Source organism: Mchenga conophoros, linkage group LG20 (genome assembly GCF_057382185.1).
Source record: "Mchenga conophoros isolate Kocher_MC1m ecotype Shallow Benthic linkage group LG20, M_conophoros_male_GT1.1, whole genome shotgun sequence".
Taxonomy (NCBI): Eukaryota; Metazoa; Chordata; class Actinopteri; order Cichliformes; family Cichlidae; genus Mchenga; species Mchenga conophoros.
In genome coordinates this window covers 27,248,825-27,271,409 of record NC_140545.1, presented here as the reverse complement: position 1 = coordinate 27,271,409, position 22,585 = coordinate 27,248,825, and the positions used below count along the sequence as shown (strand labels likewise).

The 22,585-nt window shown below is 46.6% G+C and overlaps 1 protein-coding gene across 3 annotated transcripts in view; it reads left to right on the top strand.

Moving 5' to 3' along the window:
* The window catches only part of flna (filamin A, alpha (actin binding protein 280)), a 43,801-nt gene extending 23,716 nt beyond the window's left edge, over nucleotides 1–20,085 (top strand). Inside the window, exons 7-49 of one of the 3 annotated variants that reach the window (XM_085260562.1) lie at nucleotides 4–81; nucleotides 215–377; nucleotides 458–658; nucleotides 2,044–2,181; nucleotides 2,798–2,924; nucleotides 2,998–3,134; nucleotides 3,221–3,417; nucleotides 3,863–3,976; nucleotides 4,059–4,202; nucleotides 4,279–4,402; nucleotides 4,586–4,746; nucleotides 4,844–4,934; nucleotides 5,832–6,001; nucleotides 6,140–6,257; nucleotides 6,468–6,580; nucleotides 6,877–7,026; nucleotides 7,147–7,465; nucleotides 7,730–7,903; nucleotides 7,990–8,152; nucleotides 8,228–8,388; nucleotides 8,517–8,684; nucleotides 8,788–8,911; nucleotides 9,314–9,470; nucleotides 9,543–9,732; nucleotides 10,842–10,865; nucleotides 11,365–11,612; nucleotides 12,675–12,749; nucleotides 13,397–13,496; nucleotides 13,589–13,729; nucleotides 13,821–13,949; nucleotides 14,050–14,223; nucleotides 14,660–14,821; nucleotides 14,953–15,156; nucleotides 15,238–15,390; nucleotides 15,473–15,595; nucleotides 15,742–16,008; nucleotides 16,096–16,233; nucleotides 16,417–16,532; nucleotides 17,387–17,519; nucleotides 17,610–17,786; nucleotides 17,879–18,097; nucleotides 18,193–18,390; nucleotides 18,777–20,085. In XM_085260562.1, coding sequence (XP_085116688.1) covers nucleotides 4–81; nucleotides 215–377; nucleotides 458–658; nucleotides 2,044–2,181; nucleotides 2,798–2,924; nucleotides 2,998–3,134; nucleotides 3,221–3,417; nucleotides 3,863–3,976; nucleotides 4,059–4,202; nucleotides 4,279–4,402; nucleotides 4,586–4,746; nucleotides 4,844–4,934; nucleotides 5,832–6,001; nucleotides 6,140–6,257; nucleotides 6,468–6,580; nucleotides 6,877–7,026; nucleotides 7,147–7,465; nucleotides 7,730–7,903; nucleotides 7,990–8,152; nucleotides 8,228–8,388; nucleotides 8,517–8,684; nucleotides 8,788–8,911; nucleotides 9,314–9,470; nucleotides 9,543–9,732; nucleotides 10,842–10,865; nucleotides 11,365–11,612; nucleotides 12,675–12,749; nucleotides 13,397–13,496; nucleotides 13,589–13,729; nucleotides 13,821–13,949; nucleotides 14,050–14,223; nucleotides 14,660–14,821; nucleotides 14,953–15,156; nucleotides 15,238–15,390; nucleotides 15,473–15,595; nucleotides 15,742–16,008; nucleotides 16,096–16,233; nucleotides 16,417–16,532; nucleotides 17,387–17,519; nucleotides 17,610–17,786; nucleotides 17,879–18,097; nucleotides 18,193–18,390; nucleotides 18,777–18,961 — 6,648 coding nt within the window. In that variant the 3' untranslated portion in view covers nucleotides 18,962–20,085. The remainder of the gene's footprint in view (nucleotides 1–3; nucleotides 82–214; nucleotides 378–457; nucleotides 659–2,043; nucleotides 2,182–2,797; nucleotides 2,925–2,997; nucleotides 3,135–3,220; nucleotides 3,418–3,862; nucleotides 3,977–4,058; nucleotides 4,203–4,278; nucleotides 4,403–4,585; nucleotides 4,747–4,843; nucleotides 4,935–5,831; nucleotides 6,002–6,139; nucleotides 6,258–6,467; nucleotides 6,581–6,876; nucleotides 7,027–7,146; nucleotides 7,466–7,729; nucleotides 7,904–7,989; nucleotides 8,153–8,227; nucleotides 8,389–8,516; nucleotides 8,685–8,787; nucleotides 8,912–9,313; nucleotides 9,471–9,542; nucleotides 9,733–10,841; nucleotides 10,866–11,364; nucleotides 11,613–12,674; nucleotides 12,750–13,396; nucleotides 13,497–13,588; nucleotides 13,730–13,820; nucleotides 13,950–14,049; nucleotides 14,224–14,659; nucleotides 14,822–14,952; nucleotides 15,157–15,237; nucleotides 15,391–15,472; nucleotides 15,596–15,741; nucleotides 16,009–16,095; nucleotides 16,234–16,416; nucleotides 16,533–17,386; nucleotides 17,520–17,609; nucleotides 17,787–17,878; nucleotides 18,098–18,192; nucleotides 18,391–18,776) is intronic. The other 2 variants (XM_085260563.1, XM_085260564.1) reach the window with 2 other exon arrangements.
* Nucleotides 20,086–22,585: the final 2,500 nt, after the last annotated feature.

The window sequence follows — 22,585 nt, the reverse complement described above, 5'->3', positions numbered from 1 at the left end:
CAGGCTAAAGTGACGGCCAACAATGACAAGAACCGTACCTACTCTGTTGTCTATGTCCCCAAAGTGACAGGCATGCACAAGGTGAGTGAAGAATTCAATGTTAAAGATGTGAGAAATAATCCCTAAAGTAATCTTTCAGGTAGAAAATGGGTTTTGCTCCACAAAGCAGTGATTACAGCTAACATGCCATTTTCCTGCTCTCCTTCCTTTGTAGGTGACTGTGCTGTTTGCAGGGCAACACATCTCTAAGAGCCCCTTCGAGGTGGAGGTCGGCATGGCTCAGGGAGACTCCAGCAAGGCCACAGCACAGGGACCGGGCCTTGAGCCCTCAGGAAATATTGCTAACAAGTCCACTTACTTTGATGTGTACACAGCAGGTAATGTAGGTTTGTGCAGCTAGCTGTAACATCAGGCCACATGGAGTGTTTAACTGTGTGTTTCCTCCTGTTTTTCTAAGGTGCTGGTGTTGGAGAGGTGGAAGTGGTGATCATGGACCCTGCAGGGAATAAGAACACGGTGACGTGCACCATTGAGGACAAGGGTAACAGCAGCTATCGCTGCACCTACAAACCCACCCAGGAGGGCCAGCACACCATTTACGTGACCTTTGCTGGTGGTCAGATCAGCAAGAGTCCTTTCACAGTTGATGTGGGAGAGGGTGAGCATATGTTAAAACTTCACTGAGTGTAAATCTGGGAGGATGTCACTGCTAACTGAACACTTCTACCACAGCAGCCGTTTTAAAATGTGTTTCTGCTTCTCCTGTGTCTAACCTCTGCTGTGTTCCTCTGCTGGATGTTATGTCCTCTTCTCTTTGATAGAAGCCTGCTGGCATCTGTCCTCTCTCTGGAACAGCCTCTTCCTTCCTGGGATCTCTTTGGTACCTACTCTGTCGTGTGTGTGTGTGTGTGTGTGTTTTCCCCCTGTAAACTTGCTGTGTGTGTCGGCTGCCTGTAAACTTCACGTGACTCGAGCGTCCACAGTGGTGTGAATCTCCTTATTTGGTGTTTTCAGCACATTCATGAAGAAACACATTCCCAGAAAATTAAGCTGTAGTGTGTTTGATCAGGAAACCAGTTCCTCATTACAGCCAATCTGTGGTCTTAAGTTAACAGTGACCTGGGTTACTAAGAATTATATTTACATGATTTAAATAGCTTTTAGCAGAACGGTGGGTGTGGCTGCTACCTAATAGTAACTCACTGTCTTTTTGAGATCCAGTAAGACGTCCATGCAGCCAGAGTCTGTCAGACAGAAAACAAATTCAGCTTGTATAATGGGCTCACAGAACAAATGCATTTGCTTTGGTGTTAAATGGAAAGAGCTGCACATTAACAAAGTAGTGAAGGGTTGCCACTTGCCAAGTATAGGCTCATCCCCTACTAACTGATAACGTTTAGATCATGGTCGTCCTTTAAAGTGAGCCTGTGGGAAACAACAAGAGCTTGTAAAGAATTTCCTCAGTTTCACAATCGGGAAAAACCAAAAGTCATTAAACAGCTCTGCTGCTAACCAGAAGGTCCCCTTAGATTAGGCTGAAAGACATTAAAAACAAAGTAACTTTGGTTTAAAACAAAACACAGAACAATCTTCTGCCATTAATGTGGTGTCTCTGTGTCCAGTAGCTTTTGCAAGTGCAACACATCTGAATACAATAACATGGACCATATCTTGAGACACTTTATCTTCCTGGAAGGCTTCCTTTGCTTTCTGCACTTGGTCTCGCTGTGACTCAGCACTGCTTTTTACAGTTTTAATAAAGTGATATGAAGGGATATCCCACTTCCTGTGTGAGGATAATGGCTCACTTCCTTCCCTGTGGTCTAAGAATTCCCTCTGCAGGAAAGGATGGGTGGATAACTGGGGGCATGCAGGGTAGTAGGAAGGAGAAAATAACATTTGCTTTCCAACAGATCTGGAGTGTGATGGATGGTTTGTGTTTAATGTCATTCACCTCACACTTCATTGGTCTTGTCCCCACTGAAATGTGGTCATAATGTTACTCGGAGCCGTGCCCGTCTCACTCGCTCTGTTTGTCCACAGCGTGTAACCCCAGCCTCTGCAGAGCCAAGGGTCGTGGTCTGCAGCCAAAGGGCCTCCGGGTGAAGGAGACTGCAGACTTCAAGGTTTACACAAAAGGAGCCGGCACTGGGGAGCTGAAAGTCACCATCAAGGGCCCCAGTGAGTTCTAATCCAAAAGTTCATATTGGTTTTTGTGCTTGAGGTGGGATTAATGTTTGCAATCTGAAGAGAGAAAACCCAACAAACAAACACATCAGTAAATGAGGTTGTTGGATTTACAAAGCCCCAGATAATCTTTAGCTAACTGACAACAAACCAACAGAACAGTGAAGACAAACGAGCGCAGCCAGCTGTTGTCACTGAAAGAGTAGCTCCTGACGTCTGCAGCCCTCCTCTGCGCTCTTTGACATTCAGACTGTCTTCACTGTTCACATCAGTCTTTGACAAATGCACTGTTATCACAGCACAGTGAGCCAGCTGCACAAACACCAGCCTGATCAGGCTGCAGAATCTGCTTCTTGTGTCCAACGGGAACAATTTTGTGCATAAAGCATTTTAAAAATGTACCTTTTTTTTTAATGCAACCTAAAATGACGATCGCCTCAGAGGATTTCTACTCTGAGCTATGGTTTTGTTTTCTTAAATGTGGTTCTGAGCAGCCAATGAATCTATTGTTTGTGGTTTCACTACAAACAGACTGGGGATGCTTCCTCCTTCCTAAAATGATAAAGTAAGACTGGATTAAAGAAATAATGCAAAGGCATCTTGTTCACAGAGGGTCTGGAGGAGCCGTGTAAACGGAAAGACCTTGGAGACGGTGTGTATGGATTTGAGTATTACCCCACCACACCTGGAACATATTCCATCACCATCACCTGGGGAGGACAGCACATTCCACGCAGGTACACATGGGCGTGCAAACAAAACACTGACTCCAACTTGTCATTGTGACTGACCATTCGATGCTCTGTTTAGTCCCGTGGAGGTCAAGATTGGCACCGAGGCTAGCCAGCAGAAGGTGAGGGCCTGGGGTCCTGGACTGGAAGGAGGCGTTGTTGGTAAATCTGCTGACTTTGTGGTGGAGGCTGTTGGAGACAATGTCGGTACACTGGGTAAGTGCCATACGCGGGCATGGGGTCGGTCCTGAAAGCATGTGCAGATCATCTTCAGTTTCTTCTCTGAAACTGTTGTTCTTCAGGTTTCTCTGTGGAAGGTCCGTCTCAGGCCAAGATCGAGTGTGATGACAAGGGTGATGGATCGTGTGACGTGCGCTACTGGCCCACAGAGCCTGGCGAGTATGCCGTCCATGTGCTCTGCAACAATGAGGACATCCAGCACTCTCCCTTTATGGCTGAGATCGTCAACCCACCAGGGAAAGACTTTTACCCAGACAAGGTATGCGCCCACCCAGAGAGATGCACATGGAGATTACGGACGAGTCCATCTAACAATCTTTCTTCAGTTAAGATTAGTTTTCATGACTGTTGCCTCAAGGCCTGAGATCATGGTGGGAGTGGATGGGTTAAAAACGATTGCGTGAAGGCAAAGGGAGGCTTCCTGCACCCAACACTTGATGCAGTTCTTGGTGTCAGAGGTGACACACAAGGTTTCAGGTTTTAGATGAATTACTTTTTCCTGTAGTGTGTTTGGAAAACTGCGTTTTTAATAGGAGACATTCTTTGTCTAATATTAAAAACTGATCTGAAACATGTCAGTGTGATAAATATGGAAAAAGATGGTAAATCAGGAAGGAGGCAGATATGTCTTCACAGCACTGTAGTGTGTAAATGCTATTCTGGCTGTAGTACATGTGGGTTTTTTTTGTTTGTTTTTTGTCTAGGTTAAGGCGTACGGCCCAGGCCTTCAGAGCAGTGGACTTGCTGTTGGAAAACCCACCGAATTCACGGTCGATGCCAAGCAAGGAGGAAAAGCTCCTCTGAAAATTGTAGCTCAGGTATGTCTGGGTTTGTTTATGACCAAAAATATGGTAAATGTGTATTAAATCTGAGTGAACTAATCCCTTGTCCTCTGCACAGGATGGTGAAGGCAATTCTGTGGACGTCCAGGTGAAGGATAATGGCAACGGCACGTACAGCTGCACCTACACCCCACGAAAGCCTGTGAAGCACACTGTGATGGTGTCCTGGGGAGACGTTAACATCCCTGAGAGTCCGTTCAGGGTGAGTATGCTCTGCTATGCAGGCTTCGCCTTTTCTTCTCACTGAGTCTCCTGAGCTTTGGTGTTTGTGCCCACAGATGAATATCGGAGCAGGCTGTCATCCAAACAAGGTGAAGGTTTCTGGGCCTGGAGTGGCAAAGACGGGCCTCAAGGCCTTCGAGCCAACATACTTCACTGTTGACTGCTCAGAGGCTGGTCAAGGTAAAGCTCCAGAAAACTGAGAGTAAAGCGCGCAAACAAAAGATCCGGTCAAAGCAATATTCCAAACAACAACATGTTTATGAACAGATATTATAGGAAATGTATTTCACCCAGCTGCTGTTTGAGGCTGTAGAGCTTTACCTATAACATGCTAACGTGCTAACCTTTGCCCTCGGCCATCAGGTGACATTAGCATAGGCATCAAGTGTGCCCCGGGAGTGGTGGGACCTGCAGAGGCTGACATCGACTTTGACATCATCAGGAACGACAACGATACCTTCACCGTCAAATATACTCCCCCTGGAGCAGGCAGCTACACCATCATGGTGCTGTTTGCTGACCAGGTGACTCTGAATCCTTGAGTATTTATATCGGTTGGAAGGCAGACTGTTTCCACGACTCGGGGTTTATTGTAATGTTTGTCTTCCTGTTTGCATTCAGGCTATTCCAATGACGCCCTTCAGGGTCAAAGTGGATCCTTCTCATGATGCCAGCAAAGTCAAGGCGGAGGGACCGGGACTCAGCCGCAGTGGTAAGAACACCAAGCCAGAGGGCGCTAACAAAAAACAGGCGTGGCCACATTCGATTGGCTGTAGATTGAACGCTCAAAGGTTTGACGGTCAGTGTCAAACTGCATGGAACAACTCTTCATAGCTCTCAATGCTTTAACAACTGTAGCAAGAACTTGTTTGACAAAACTGACAAGATCCAGATTAAAATCACAAGGATTTAAAAACAAGAATAAACAGGGTTAGAGCTGCTTTGCTAATGGAAACGGGTCCCTCTGAGCTGTCATGTGACAGTCTGACAGAGGTAAGATGGCAAAGATGAGTCGCATAATAGGATTTATTTGTACAAGTCACTGTTCCTGCTCATTAGCTTAAGATGTTGTCATCTGGGGGGGCAGGGGGCTGAAATGATTGTTTTGTGACAGACTCCTGTAAAGCTGTGGCATCCCAGAATAAATGTATGAAGCTGGATCACACTTATTAATCTCTTAAGAGTCAGACTGGTACTGCACACCTATAATCGTCACTGTACACTGCATATAAATAGACTTTATTTGAACTAATATAATTCAAATCAGTCATCAACTGCTTCAGTTAAATGCATCATTTTAATTTAGCTCAAGGTAGTTTGGTGTTATTTTACACTGCAGAAGAAACGCTGTGCTAAGCTGGGTAGCATTTTAAATCTGTTACTTTAAGTCTTTTATATATCTGCAGATCTACATTTACACATCTTAATCTTAGTCTTTTGTCTGCTGTGAGCTGTTACCCGTGGACCCTGAAGCACCCAGAGCATTTCCTCCAAGTTGTAAAAGTTTCCTGCTTATTGAAACGTGTTGATACAAAAGCTTGTATGACATGCTGGGTGATTACTTTTATTCTAATTAGACTCCCTAACCCAGTTGAATGCTGTCTTTCAGGCGTAGAGCTGAACAAGCCCACTCATTTCACCGTCAGCACTAAAGGAGCAGGAAAGGCAAACCTGGACTGCAGCTTCAGCGGCCCGACCAAAGGAGAGGCTGTGAAAGACTTTGAAATCATCAACAACCACGATAACACACACACTGTTAAATACACACCCGTGCAACAGGTGAGAGAAGAATGCTCCCACATGCAGTTGTGCTACGTTGTATCATGTGGCTTCTTATCAGAGCAGTAAAGCATTCTTCTGGCTGTTATGCATCATATTAAATGGGATTGTGTGGATCGCTCCTCTTTGCTGTGACAGGGTCCACTGGGAGTTGCTGTAACCTATGGTGGAGATCACATTCCCAAGAGCCCTTTCAGCGTCGGCGTGGCGCCCACACTGGACCTCAGCAAGGTCAACGTGACCGGCCTGGGAGACAGTATGTACCTGTGCCACTGTTCTTGTCCAGCCACACCTGACAGCAAACCTCAACCTATATAAAGCCTACTGTCTAACATGACTGTTTTCACCATGGCTTTCTCCCTTGCATGGTTGTCAGTATGTTGATGTGTTTATATAAAAAAAAAAAATCTAAGCTTTTCAGGCAGATCAGAAGTGTCAGTGTGTTTTCTTTGGTCTGTTCTTGCAGAGATGACTGTTGGCAAAGATAAGGAAGTGACTGTCAAGTCAAAGGGTGCTGGGGGTCAGGGCAAGGTTGCTGCCAAAGTGACTGGACCAGGAGGGAAACCAGTGTCCAGCAAAGTATGACACCAAATCTCCTTTCTTAACAGGACAATATAGGAGTCAATGTTTTTCTCTTTGAGTCTTAAACCAGTTTCATCCTGTTTTTGGTTTTTAATAAACATTTTATTTATCCTTATTGGTAAAATCAAAGTCCACTCCACCGCTGTCTTACACCTCCAGCCACTTATTTGGTCTCCCTGGAAGTTCTCCTTGGATGTTGGAGAACTCTCCCAGTGTTCCAGCACTCTTTCAGTGCCACGTATTTCTCTCTCCTCATGCCTCTGGTAAAGTCACGTTAATGTGTTTTGTTCCAGGTGGAGCCTGGGCTGAGCCCAGAGACTAGTCAGGTGAAATTCATTCCCCGGGAATCAGGACCATACCAGGTTGAACTGACTTATGATGGAGTGCCCATCCCTGGCTCCCCCTTCACCCCCACAGCTTACCCTGCAACAGACCCCTCCAAGGTTGGCCACAAGCGCTGCTGGATCTTCTTAAACCTGTGTGAAGTGAATTGAATTAATTCAGCTTGACATGCTTGCAGATTGGAATCATTGATCTTTGTTCCGTGTCACCTTTCCTCTCAGGTACGTTGCTCAGGCCCAGGTTTGGAGCGTGCCAAGGTTGGCGAGACAGGGGAGTTCATTGTGGACTGTACCAATGCCGGCCCTGCTGAGCTGACTATTGAGATCATATCGGACAGCGGCACTGAGGCAGAGGTTCACATCCAAGACAACGGAGATGGAACCTACACGATTACCTACATCCCTCTGTACCCCGGCTCGTACACGCTCACCATCCGCTATGGTGGCCAGGATGTGCCCAACTTCCCTGCTCGGCTCAACGTGGAGCCTGCCGTTGATGCCAGCGGTGTTCTGGTGTTCGGACCAGGAGTGGAAGGCAAAGGTGAAATAACGTGTGTGTGTGTGTGTGTGTGTGTTCCTTTTTTGTGGGGCTGGTGCTGGTTTCTTCCTCCCATTATCACCATAGTCTTATTGATGGGAGCTGATCTGATCTGTAGATTATTGCAGAATTCAGATGAAATTGGGCCCCAGCTTGTGTGAATAACGTTATGTGAAGAATAAAGGGAGCTGTGTGAAATGTAAATGATAGACTGGTCTCATTTTAAAGGACATGAGCTTATGTGTACTGTATGTTCTGTCCTTTCAGGAGTCTTCCGTGAGGCCACTACAGACTTCACTGTGGATGCTCGCGCTCTCTCACAGACTGGAGGTGACCACATCAAAACCCACATCAGCAACCCCTCAGGGAGCCGCACAGATGCCCTGATCACGGACCTTCGGGATGGAACCTACAATGTGGAGTACACTCCCTATGAGGAGGGTGAGTTAAAGTGCAGCAGTGGGTACAGTAACTGAGCGTTTTTCTTCTTCTCCACTTTGAGTTGAGTGTGTGTGTGTGTGTTTCAGGCCCACACACTGTGGAAGTTTGCTATGATGGCTCTCCGGTACCAAAGAGCCCGTTCCGTGTTGCTGTGACTGAAGGATGCGACCCGGCTCGTGTTCGTGTGCACGGCCCTGGTCTGAAAGGTGGCACCACCAACAAGCCCAACAAGTTCACCGTGGAAACCAGGTGAGACGAGTTCATGGTGGTGTGTCACAAATCTGTTTCCTACTCCTATTGTGAAAGTCTTTCTTCCCCGTGCAGAGGAGCAGGTACTGGTGGCCTGGGTCTAGCTATGGAAGGTCCGTCGGAGGCCAAAATGTCCTGCACTGACAACAAGGATGGCAGCTGCAGTGTGGAGTACATCCCATACGAGCCTGGCACGTACAACCTCAACATCACCTACGGAGGACAGCCCATCACAGGTACCGAATACTGTTTTAGTAGTAGTAAGAAATACAACTGTGAGAAGAACATCCTTTTGAAATGTACTCATCCCCTGTTGTTAAGCAGAGGCCTTAAATATCGTTTCCCTCGTGCTTGTTCTGAGCAGGAAGTCCGTTCTCTGTGCCCGTCAGCGACACAGTGGACAGTACCAAGGTGAAGTGCCAGGGTCCCGGCCTCGGCAACAATGTCAGAGCCAACATTCCTCAGGCGTTCACAGTGGATGCCTCCAAAGCTGGAGTTGCCCCACTGCAGGTCCGAGTACAAGGGCCCAAAGGTGATCTGGCTTCTAACATTTCTCCATCTATGATTAACTGTGTACCAGAGAGCTCTTAGAGGATGTTAAACTTGGTATTTGGCTTCCTTCTGTGTGTGTTCAGGTGTGGTGGAGCCTGTGGAGGTTGTGGATAACGGTGACCAGACTCACACAGTCAACTATGTTCCTACTCGAGAGGGACCCTATTCCATCAATGTGTTGTATGCTGATGAGGAGATCCCACGCAGGTAACTCTCAGGCAGTGTATCAGCCTAAATATGCACAAATTTTAATCCATTTCCTAATATCTAACAGTGATGATCAATGTCTGCCTGTGACCAACACAGAAAACACAAAACGATGTTAGTTTTGTTTTTCTGAATAGAACCACATTCAAAAGCCAGTAATAAATCTTTGTAGTTCCTGCATTATTAGAATGAAGTAGCTGAAGTCTGGCTGGAATAATAACTGTGCTGTCCGGGTGATCTGCATGCTTTACCACAGACGGTCATCTGTCTGCATGGCTGAATTCGGCTAACGACACAGTTCGTGTCATCAGGCTGCTAGTGAAACCTCTAACCTGCCCGTGGTTTACTCGGCTCTGTCGATGAGACTGTATCCCACAGCCAGTCCTTCTCTCTCTTTGTCAGCCCGTACAAGGTGAAGGTGCTGCCCACCCATGATGCCAGCAAGGTGCGTGCAAGCGGACCCGGCCTCAACACCACTGGAGTGCCCGCCTCTCTGCCGGTGGAGTTCACCATCGATGCCAAAGATGCAGGCGAGGGACTGCTGGCAGTGCAGATCACTGTGAGTGCTTGGACCACACAAGCATGGAATCAGAGCTGCGATGTTTAGCTAACGCTTTGTTTTCTCCTGAAGGACCCAGAGGGGAAGCCCAAGAAGGCAAATATCCGTGACAACCATGATGGGACCTACCTGGTGTCTTATGTGCCAGACATGACTGGCAGATACACCATTCTCATTAAGTACGGAGGAGACGAGATCCCTTATTCACCCTACCGAATCAGGGCTCTGCCCACCGGAGATGCCAGCAAGTGCACCGTCACAGGTATGTCCAGGACGGGCTGCTGCAGTCATAGACGTTGAGTTTTGTTATTCTACCAACTCAGTCGGCTGTACTGCTGATCAGTGTCTCATCTCAGCAGGAATAATTAGTGAAACATATTGTGTAGAATACTGACACACAATGATTTCCAACATATCTGATTGTTATCAACAGTATATGCCCCACATTTCCACCTGTTGCTATTAAAATCCAGAGTTCCTGCAGGCGGGAGAGGTCAAAGGGTTTTTACTCAGAGCCACAAAACGTTTCTCTCCTCTCTCGTGCAGGAATAGTTGCTCGTACAGGATTTTATATATTGCAGAAAATGTTGCACAGTTCTTTGAGCGGTGCAGATTTACAAATGGGTAAATACTTACAAATGCGTCTACAGAACACAAGGATTGAGCGCTCGGCGTGTCTTTGAACTGAAGAGTCAGGATCTGGTATTTAAAGTCGAGCGTTGAGGAAGTTCCAGTTTAATCAGTCAGCTGTAATCACATGCAGAGCTTCTGGTTCTGAAAGCGAAGCTTGAATGTTTTCTAACAGCCAGGTAGGACTACCTGCTTTGGTTCTTTAAGTCACCTGATGCATGACATCAGTGAGTTTGAGCTCAGATGATAGAAATCCTGTTTTTGGTTTTTATGAATTAGTCAAACATACATGAATGAGACTCTTTGGTTAACTACAATGGCAACGATTGAAAGTCTTCCTACCCACCCACACCTGAGGGCTCACGGACATTTGGCTCCACAGATGATTATGTGAGTGGTTTGTTGGAGGTCATGTGATCTAGAGTGCCTCTCAGTGTACCTGCAGCTCGTATCTCATCAGTTTTTTTTTTTTTTTTTTTTTTTGTTTTTTTTGTGCATTGGTATGTGGCATTTCTCACGCTGTGCTCCTCAGTTGCACCCTGCACACTCCTACTCAGCCCGGCCCCACACACACACACACACACACACACACACACCGCCCCGCTTCACACTCCCCCACCGTTTGTTTCATCCAACTGTTTGGAGCACAGTTATTGCCACCCGTCACCTCCACCCCACCTGACTGTCTTTTATTTGTCACTTTTCTCTGGCTCCCTCGCTTCTCACCGTTCCTACTTTCAGTCTCAATCGGCGGTCACGGTTTAGGTAAGCCTTTTTATCATGTAGAGGACCTTCTGTTGTCTTTTTCTCAGCATGGAGGATAGTGGCACCAGCTTTCAACAGGACATCCCATCCTTTTGCTTGTTTCTCTTCTATATTTCACTTTCCCAGACTTTTTTTTTTTTTTTTTTTTTTTTTTTTTCCTCCCCCGCCTTCCATCTCATTTTACGCTTCCTCTCTCATAACTGTGTCTCCATTTTATATTGGACAAACTAATGGACTAACAGAGTAGGTAGAAAGGCATGGTGGAATGGCACTCTGGCTAATCTAGCTTTCTGTTCATACATGGAAACTGTAACTGTTATTGGTAACAATATGAGCGATGGTAATAACATGACTAGATTCAGCTTTAACCTGGTCTTCTGGTTGTGGAATGTGCATGCTGAATGTTGCGTCTGGCAGTGCGTTTGTCTGTGTAAGAAACGACTTAATGCATTTTTTTATTTATTTATTTTTTATTTATTTATTTATTTTTTATCTGAAGGTGCCGGTGTTGGCCCAACTATCCAGATTGGCGAACAGACGGTTATCACGGTGGACGCCAAGGCTGCCGGAAAAGGCAAGGTGACGTGCAGCGTCTGCACGCCAGAGGGGGCGGAGCTTGACGTGGACGTGGTTGAAAATGAGGACGGCACATTCGACATCTTCTACACGGCGCCACAACCTGGAGAGTATGTGATCTGCGTCCGCTTTGGAGGGGAGCACATCCCTAACAGTCCGTTCCAAGTCACGGTGAGTGATCTGCACGTGTAAGCCTGCTCTGCTAGAATCTCATGAAAACTTCTCAGTGTCAGATACAGTTATCAAGAATGACCCTCAACTTGGAGAAGCAGAGTTCAGTCTTAAGCTGCATCCACAGTGAAAGCAGGCTGCAGCTTGAAGCTGGTGACGCGAGAATACAAAGTCACCGACATGAGACGATTATGGGCGAGATAACTGACAGGAAGTGGGCCCAAGATAAACTGTCCTCAAATTCTAGGCAAGCAATTTAAGTGAGCACTAATAAGGGCTGTCCAAGTTAACGTGTTAGTGTGGATTAATCCGTCATCACGATGAAATTTATTTTATTGCAATTAACCCATCTGGAGTGCAGAATCACTCAGAATCCCTGAAATGTTTCTGTCGACACATTTCAGGCAGTTTGTCCAAAGGTTGTGCGTTAGTCGAGCCCTGCTGCTAGTAAGAGTGACAGAAACCACCGACTGAAGAAAACTCATACACAGTCCGAGATTCCAAAGCCCTGATTTAATGTTTTAAAGTCACACATGTTGTGTTGCTGTGGAAGTGGGTCCAAAAAGCAGCTTTGGTCAGTATAGGCAGAGTGTAAGCACGTTCTGTTTTTCCGGCTACAAAGGTGGACGTGGGAGCTTTTATAGGACAATGAGGTGCAGCTTTTGTCACACCTGTATTGGCTTCATTTGTCATTGCTCAGCCCCTTCATACTGACTGAGTACTCTCAGTAAGATGGTGTAGAGGGGCGGGGCCTTTATGAGGACAGATTTTAAATTCAAATGAGCAGCAGCTGATGTAGACGTGGTAAGAATTACAAGTTGATGCAGAGTGTTTGTGTTGCTCGTCGGTACAGTAACTACTGAGCTGGTTGTTTACCAGCAGTTACAGGTTTGTCAGAGCCCTGGACCACAGATGCTTTCAACTACTTCCCCTACAGAGGCTTTGGTCCTGACGCCTGCAGCCGTTTCTCTAAATCACTTTGACTGCCGTTTTAATCCGCTCCAATGCCTTATCTTTTTCACTCTCTCAATTCCCTCCACCATCCCTACCTACACCCTCCAGGCACTGGAAGGAGCTCCATCAGACCAGCTCATGCAACAGAGCCAAATGCCCCAGTACTACAGTCAACAGCCCTGGGTATCTAAATCCTCAGCCTCCAGTCTCTCGGCCTTCTCGGCTTCAGTTTTGCTTCTCCCTGTTGTCCCTTTGTCGTCTATGGTGCACATGGTCTCCTTTCATCATTGTCTGCTGTGTCTCATTGCAGGTGTTTCATCACTGAGAGGGTGCTTTCTCTCGTTTCTCTCTCCAAACAGGATGCCAGGGACACATGGACTGTTCAGCAGAGCTGCATAATGTTAAAGTTCAGGGTCCAAAGCCTACTGTATGAGCTAAACAGTGGTTTCCTTGGTAGCATGGGACCAAATTATATATTTACTCAAGCATTATGCAGCCCTTGTGGACAGTGCTCCATGTCGACCTGGCTTCAGAGGGAAAAAGGCCATTTTGAAAATCCTAAATTTGGCCGTCCCAGCTACTCCACGTTTTTCAAAATGGCTTCCCGATGTTTTGTCCCCATCCTGCTCTTGCAGCTTGTCCGTACCATCATCCTGACCACAGTCGCCATTATCATTCCATCTCATCGTCTCATCCTCTGTTCATTGTTGGCGTTTTCCTCTTCCATCCCGCACTGTGTTCACTTTGTGTGACATGTTGTCACTATAACCAGAACGGTTGCCACAATCTCTTAACAACCTGTGATCTGACTGGTGCACTCTGTCTCTCAGGCAACAGACCGACCAATGGGAATGAACGGGCTGGATGTGGCAAGTCTGAGACCGTTTGACCTGGTGATTCCATTCACCATCCAGAAAGGAGAGATCACAGGTAACGTCTCCTTTATAAACGCGTAATTTGATCATAGTGATGTGTGTGTGTGTGTGTCATTGTGTGTGTCATTGTGTTGTCCTCTGCTTCAGGTGAGGTCCGAATGCCATCGGGCAAAGTGGCTAAGCCTGACATCACAGACAACAAAGATGGCACGGTTACTGTCAAGTACGCTCCCACAGAGGCCGGCCTGCACGAGATGGATATCAAATACGACGGCATCCACATCCCTGGTATCTGCACACATTTAGGACTGTGTGGGCTCTAAAGTGCACTGAGAAGATGGTTTGGACGTGCGACACTAACCGCTCTGTCTGCCAACAGGAAGTCCCTTGCAGTTCTACGTGGATTACATGAACAGTGGTAATGTCAGTGCCTATGGGCCTGGCCTTATCCACGGGACTGTCAACAAGCCAGCCGTCTTTACTGTTAACACCAAAGATGCTGGAGAAGGTGGGTAACAGTTACACCTGTGGAGTGCAATTATATTGGCTATGACTTACCTGCCGCCTCAGATTTGAACACATGTGACGCCCGCTGATCATCTTTGTAGGGGGTTTGTCTCTGGCCATCGAGGGTCCGTCCAAGGCTGACATCAGCTGTGTGGACAACCAGGACGGAACCTGCACCGTGTCTTACCTGCCAGTGCTGCCGGGAGACTACAGCATCCTTGTTAAATACAATGACAAGCACATCCCAGGCAGCCCCTTCTCTGCTAGGATTACTGGTAACTCTTTCTACATCAGAGTAGACATCCATGCAGCCCACACACTACAGTAACGTAGTTCCTCCCTTCCTGCTGGATCCAGAGATGTTCCAAGACTACATGCCTGGAAACTGAAACGATAAAAATCCAGTTAATTTAGCAAGGATACGTGTGTGTGTGTGTGTGTGTGTGTGTGTGTGAGCCGACAACAGCAGCGTTGCTGTTAACACGTTTTTATTGGCTTTCCCACTGCTCCTGTAGCACACACCACCCTCTCCTCCAGTCAGGTGTGGGTCGGCCTCCCCTGAACCCACTGCTCCACCCCCTCCCCTGCAGCTGAGCCACAAACCGCACCCCCCCCCCCCCCCCCCACACACACACACACACACAAAAAATGATAGAAAAAGTGCATTTATGCCATTAGCGTGTGCCCTAACAATCACTACTGCATCTCTAGGTGACGATTCGATGAGGATGTCCCATCTGAAGGTGGGCTCGGCTGCAGATATTCCACTGGACATTGGAGAGCTCGACCTCAGCCAGCTGACAGCCTCTCTTACAACACCCTCAGGGCGAGAGGAGCCCTGCCTGCTGAAGATGCTGCGTAACGGTCACGTTGGTGAGTGTGCGTCTAAGTTTGCTAAACAATGAGTCATCAGAATATTTTTATGGTTCCCTAAGTATAACTGGGGGGATGAAACTGGCTGCATGCTGGTTGGCGCGTTGTTAACCCTCCTCTGTCTGTCTTAGGAATATCCTTTGTTCCCAAGGAGATTGGAGAGCACCTTGTTAACATCAAGAAGAACGGTCGTCATATTCCCAGCAGCCCAATTTCTGTAATGATCAAGCAGTCAGAGATTGGTGACGCGAGCCGTGTGCGCGTGAGTGGACAGGGGCTGAGCGAGGCCAGGACCTTTGAGCCTGCAGAGTTCATCATCGACACTCGTGATGCAGGTATATGCTCAGTGAAAGCATAGATGCTGTCATTTTATTTTTACACATTCATATTTGTCATGCTCATCTTTGATGCATTAGGCTACGGTGGCCTGAGCCTCTCCATTGAAGGCCCCAGCAAAGTGGACATTAACACTGAGGACCAGGAGGATGGCACCTGCAAGGTCACCTACTGCCCCACTGAACCAGGAAATTACATCATCAACATCAAGTTTGCTGACCAACATGTGCCAGGTGCTTACATGAAACAGTCGGATTACAGAGGAGGCACATGTTTTGGTTTTGTAAAAGTGAATTTGTTCATGTGTATACACAGGAAGTGCTTTCACGGTGAAGGTAACAGGGGAGGGCAGAATGAAGGAGAGCATCACCAGGAAGAAGAGGGCAGCATCGGTTGCAAACGTTGGCAGCCAGTGTGACCTGAGCCTGAAGATCCCAGGTGAGACAAGCAGGAACTCGTATTTAATTCTCCATCTGTGCTTGGGTGTAAAGGGGGAGGTTACAGCCTTCTCACGGTTAGGTTCTCTTATGCAGCTGACGCTAGGTGATCCTCATGTTTGTATGTCTACATCTGTGCGTCCTCAGAGATCAGCATAGCGGACATGACCGCTCAGGTGACCAGCCCCTCTGGTCAGGTTCACAAGGCTGACATCATGGAGGGAGAGAATAACACCTACTGCATTCGTTTTGTGCCCACTGAGACCGGTGTGCATACAGTGTGTGTGAAATACAACGGCGTGCATGTGCCTGGGAGCCCGTTCCAGTTCACTGTCGGCCCCCTGGGTGAGGGTGGCGCTCACAAAGTGCGTGCTGGAGGGCCAGGCCTGGAGAGAGCGGAGGCTGGAGTACCAGGTTGGTGTGGTGTCTGGGTTGTGAGTGCAGAATCCAGTGTGTAATTTTACACTGTATAGCTAACTCTGTTTTGGCATGTGTGTGTAGCGGAGTTCAGCATCTGGACGCGGGAGGCTGGGGCCGGAGGGCTCAGTATTGCTGTGGAGGGGCCAAGCAAGGCCGAAATCGCCTTTGAGGACCGCAAGGACGGCTCCAGTGGGGTTTCCTACATCGTGCAGGAGCCTGGTGAGAAGAGACAGAGCCTGTGCTGCACACTGAATCACATTTCTAGTTTAGTGTGGTTTTATGCTTCAGTCGTACTCTGACCCTGGTCCTCATATGAGTGCGTGCGTGCGTGCGTGTGCATGTCGTCCTGTCACTGTTTTGTGCTTAAGTGACACTCTCACTGACTGATGGTTCCCCGTGTAGGTGACTACGAGGTGTCGATCCGCTTCAACGACGAGCACATCCCCGACAGCCCCTTCATCGTCCCCGTGGCTTCGCCGTCAGACGATGCCCGCCGACTCACTGTTGCCAGTCTTCAGGTGAGGCTCTGAGACACGCACACATCCGTATGCACACACCACCAGGCCACAGTACACCGCATTGCAGCAGCAGAGTGTTGGTGACTTTTGTGCTAGATCATATGTAAAGGGACCAGCCTTTATTTCTTTTTACTGTAGCAGCTCGGTGAGGGTTTTTGTTTTTATGTTTTGAGCGTGGATACCTCTGACGGCAAGTCAGCTGTAGTGGTTTGTTTTGCATGCACTGGTAGCAAAGGTACAGACATGGGATCACCATCAGCTGCTGCTGCATTGCTGGGCAGTGCAAGGGCTTCTGGGATACGAAAGGACTGTGTGTGTTTCTCGTGCCTCATTCTAAAGGCTCCCAACAGCCTCTCGTCTCTGAAAGTCTTGTGGGCGCTAAAGGGTTAAAGAGGTTTAACATGGGCTGTTCTTCCTGTTCATTCATCCATAGAGCCATGTGTCAGTGTCACATCATCACACGGGCCTTTGTCATCACTGCATACATGCGTGATACCAAGACACTGTGTGGACGTAGACTTTGGGTAGCACGACTCCAAAGTACCTGCTGCTCACTGAAAGCATATCGCGCGTTCTCTAATATATTACAAAATGAATGGTCAGACCACCTACTAGAAGCACTTGCAGGAATCTTCATGTGCACACGGACGTGCACAAGCAAAAATATGATGCATGCACACCTTTTCACTGCACAGCCCTCCTCTTTAGCCTTGTTAGCGACTTCAGGTAAGCTATGTAAGAGTGGTGGTTATGATGTGGTGACCTTTTGCTGACTTGCTGTGGGCGGCAGAGGCATGGGGGTTCATTTTGTCCTTCGATGCAGTGTTTAATTCTGTGAGTGTGTTGTTGAGCAGGAATCGGGTCTGAAGGTGAACCAACCAGCGTCATTTGCTGTCAGCCTTAACGGAGCAAAGGGTGCGATTGATGCCAAGGTCCACAGCCCGTCAGGAGCGCTGGAGGAGTGCTGCGTCACTGAGATTGACCAAGGTAACCTCAGGAAAACCAACCCTAACCCAATCAAAGCACTTGCTAAGCTGATGTGATGTGTTACACACTGATCTGCCTTCTGTTTGATAGATAAATATGCAGTCAGGTTCATCCCCAGAGAGAATGGTCTCTATCTGATTGATGTGAAGTTCAATGGAAGTCACATCCCTGGTAGTCCGTTCAAGATTCGAGTCGGAGAGACCGGCCAGGCCGGAGACCCTGGGATGGTGTCTGCATACGGACCAGGACTGGAGGGAGGCACCACAGGTAGCACTTTCACCCTGAGTGCAAATCAATGAAATTCCTTTGCCTGTTTGATGTCCCCTATATCCTGCCTGTCATGTGTCATTTACCTCCAGGAACATCATGTGAATTTGTGGTGAACACGAGCAACGCAGGGCCCGGGGCTTTAGCGGTCACCATCGACGGGCCTTCCAAGGTGAAGATGGACTGTGTGGAGTGTCCCGAGGGTTACAGGGTCACGTACACCCCGATGGCACCCGGCAACTATCTCATCTCCATCAAGTATGGCGGTCCTTACCACATTGTGGGAAGCCCCTTCAAGGCCAAGATCACTGGTGAGGAGGAATATTTTCATCATTATTTTATTAAATGTAAAATACTGTAATGCCTTCAGCTTTAACTCGCACTCCTCTTCCTCTCTGTCTTCTAGGTTCCAAGCTTGTGTCCAGCCACAGTATGCATGAAACCTCCTCTGTTACTGTAGACCCTGTGACCCGTGCCATCAGCTGTTCTCAGCAGGGCGCTCCTATCCAATCCGATGCCAGCAAGGTTGTGGCTAAGGGCCCAGGCCTGACAAAGGGCTTCATTGGTCAGAAGAACAACTTCAGCGTTGACTGCAGCAAAGCAGGTGTGTAAAGCTAGGATATGCATGAACAGAACACGGGTCAAAGCGCTATTCAGGATCAGATGTTGTATTTTGTGGTAAAGTCGTAAGTATGACAATAGAAAATCCTGCGGTGTGGCAGAGCTTTCATATGAGCTGCTTTCACTTGACATTTAATCTGTTCATGCAAATGGACATCTGAAGGAAGGCCCGTACTGCCAGCACTCAGCGATGGTAGTTTGGTGAAGCTGTTGTCAGGACTCGTCTCTGAGGAATGGCTGTGCTTGTTTTAGCAACGCAACATTGGAGGAATTGTCCACACCTTTCAGCAGTGTGGCTGCTTCTGCACGACACGCTCTGGGGCTGATTCTGATCTGATGCAATCACTCACCTGATAACATCTTTTGCAGGTCGTAACATGCTCTTGGTTGGCGTGGACGGTCCTAAGGTCCCATGTGAGGAGATCCTTGTGAAACATCTGGGCAACCGCATGTACAACGTGAGCTACCAGCTCAAGGAAAAGGGAGAGTACATCCTGGTGGTGAAGTGGGGCGACGAGCACATCCCCGGCAGCCCCTACCACATCACAGTTTAAAAAAATAAAAAAGCAAAAATCCAGCTCTGCAGATTAGAATTGTACCACTGTTTAAAACGACGTTCTCCAGTTTAAGCCATCATTGTGTACAGCTCCACGTCCCTCCCATGTTACCAATGACTTCATCAGTGTTGCCCTCAGCCAGATTCCAGGATTGGATATTTTAAAATTCCATTCAAAGTTCAGTGCATTGAATATTCCTTTGTCTACAGTCAGTTGCTCCATTTTCTGTTTTCATTCTTCTGCTAAACACATTCAGTAAACTTGGGGACGAGAACGACGCACCTTTTTCATTATTACTGTAAGCTAGCAGTCAGTCGTGCCTTAGGCGATTTTCAGTGGATTTATGAGAAGCTAGTGTAGCGCCAGTAGAGTCTGGCCCCCTGCTTTGGATGGAAGTTACTGTTTACACTGGAGGAGTTACTCTGACATACACACAGTAAATAATGGATTCACTCTGATATGAGCTTCTATGAGAACACACACATGTCTGTTCATTACACCAGAGTGTTCATGATGCTCTGTTACTAACCCAGCTGTTTTACCTGCTGCTAGTGTGATCCAGGTTTAGCCACTGCTGTTCTTAGTAGGGAAGACGCATTTCACAGTAGCTTGCTCGTCATCCCGACACTGCTGCCTGGAAATGCCACTTCCTCGGTTTGTTTGTTTTTTTTGTGGAAAGCGTGCCACCAGTAATGGCCATCCATGTCCATTAGGTTGTAAGAACTCTGATAAAGAGCCCGATTCCCTGGCATGAAACGTGAGTGTGCAGTGGCTCACTGCCTTGTATGTTAAAAAGGGAAGTTTCCAAAGTTGTGCTTAACAGAAGGGCTGACAACGACGATGATGGTGTGGTTCATCGCGTCAGAGGGAGTGGACAGATGCTTGTTTTTTTTTTTTTTTTTTTTGTTTTTTTTTTGCTGCTCAGTGTTTTAGATCTCACCAGTTTCCCCTTCAGCAACACCCACCCCTCCCTCCTCCCCTCCCTTTGTCCTTCCATCTCCGCTCTGTCTAATCTGTTTCTGAACAAAAAAAAGAATCTTGTCCAAAATAAAAAGGCTTTAAAAATGATTGTAAGACAGTATTTTGATACACAATAAAGTTGTCTAAGTATTTTTCTGTCATTCTAATGGTTGTCTCATTTCTGTACATCCATCAACTCTCTTCCGCTTGTCCATTGTGTCAAAGTAACTGACGATAAAACAAGGAGATTTTAATTTTCTGGTGTGTGTGTGTGTGTGTGTGTGTGTTATATTAGGAAGTCACAAGCAAAAGGAGAACACACCATGGCACATTTAAACAAGGACAAATAATTTATTATTGAAGTAAACATCAAACAGACGCTGTCAGTTCAGCTCTAAGGAGCGGGCAATCATAATGAAGAAGTTTGAGTTGTAAGCTGCGATTCATACTTTTGGCCACCAGATGTCACTAAAGAGGCCTGAAACTCTTCGGTGCTTCAGAAGGCTTCACTCGGCCATCACTACATGTTAACACATCAGCCTTGATTAACGCAGAGTAGTTTGGACCCGGAAGCAGGGTTCATACGGCATCACTTAACAACCGGTTAGCTGTTTGGCGGCTGTTGAACTAGTTTTGTGAGATTCTGGCGTTTCTGGCAACATACATTTAGGGTTTAATGGATCGAAATGAGATTATTCAAACTAAAATTTATTTGAATTAGGAAACTGATACTTTTAAACCCATCCCTACAGTAGCGGTTTTTGATATGGGTGGTTGTCTGGGGCATCGTGGTGGGGGGCGGCATTACGGGCATCGGCAAAAAAAATATAAAATTGCTGGTTCTCATGCTCCCTCGACATCAGCCAGCGCATATTGGGAATGGCATAGGCACCGATCGGTTTTCTATCGCCCATTTGCTGGCAGTAAGGACGCCCTCCGTTTGCAAGGTGCGCCTGCTGCTTGTGGCACAGGGAGGAGAGTGCGGGGGATTCTCTGGCTGGCTGGAGCAGCATCTACTAACTAGGGCCGGGTATCGTCACTGATTTCTAGAATCGATTCTGATTCACAAGGTCCCGAATCGATTCGATCCACGATTCGATTAAATTCGATTTGAATATGGGACATTTTGACAGTCAGAAATATAATTCTGATCAGTAAATTTACATATTTTTGTATCTATAAAAAGGAAGCTGGCACACGCAAGACTTTATCAAAGGTGTGAGCGTCACAGCAGAGGCCTTTTTGTCAAAGTAGCTGAAGATAAAACAGAAAAACATGAAGGTTTTCCTGGCCAAAATTATTCTGCAGTACATCAAAAACGAAAGAAAACCATTAATGAACATATGAACATTACCTCTGACATTACAGCGGTTTTATTAGAGACATGGCTAAGCGTTTTGCATTTTGCATAATTTTAAAAAGTTTAAATTTGTTCAGTAATGAACCTCAGAAATTAGGTTTTCTTTTCAGAAGTATGTAAACGAAAAAAAAAAAAAACAGCGGCAGACAGCGCTGTAAACAACGGTAGAGGTGTGCGTAACAAGCAAGTGAATAATGCAGAAAACAGTACAGAGAAAGAGAGAGAGAGCTGTGCATGAAGTGTGGTGGAAGCAAAACAGTAAAAGTCAGAGGGAATTCATGACGATGTTTATGTGAAGCGTAGTTTGGATCTTCTTTTGCTGCTGGTTCAGTCAGTTTTATTTTTATTGTTTGGAGAGAGATAAAACTAACAGCTTCAGAATCAGCGCAAAAAGGGCGTGAACACAAAGCGCAGACCGGCCGAAACATCAGAATCAGCGAGCTGTCGGCTTTCAGCCCCGACCGTGTCTGTGCCCTCAGGTGAGAAAGTCACATCTCACTGATTCTGATCCGCGGGTCCGCGCTTTGTGTTTGTGTCTTTGTGCAGAATCCATGTTCCTGCTCACATTTACTGTCATAGCTGTTTGGTGGTTGTTAAAATTTTGTGAGATTTCACCTGAGATTCTGTCATTTCGGGCAAAATAAATTTATATTAAAAAAATCGATTCAGGATTTTAATGAATCAATTTCACGTTATCCCAGCCAGAATCGATTTTAATCGATAAATTGATCATAAAAACCCACCCCTACTAATAACCAACTGGCAAAATAAAACAAAATAAAAACAAAACAACAAACACGAAAACACCAGACCAGTGGCGTGTCTAGAAAATTTTTGTTGGGGGGGCCAGGTAGGGGCACAGATTTGGAGAAGGGTGGCAGATTTAATTGGCAGATAATGTTTAAAAAAAAAATTCTACCAACCCTTAACCATAATTCAATAATCCTATAACCCTAATAACCAAATGCACTTTTAACTCTTATTAGAATGAGATTTTAACCACTACGGTGCAAAGTTTTTAGATACTGCGTTGATAAAGTACAAGAGATACAATCAGTGCTTTGTCAGTGTTTACTCAGCAGTCAAGGACATCAATATTTGCATAGTATTTTTACTGACATATAGTGCACATATGTTTTGGGCAAAAACATTTTTGAATATTAAAATATGAACATTTGTAACAAACAATTGACAAATTAGCCAGTTCCAATGCAAAACTTTATCTGCCTGTTAAAAAAAGAAGATAATCTTCTCACAAACTGGTGTTTGATTTTGAAACAGGAAAAAAGTGGGGAAACAAA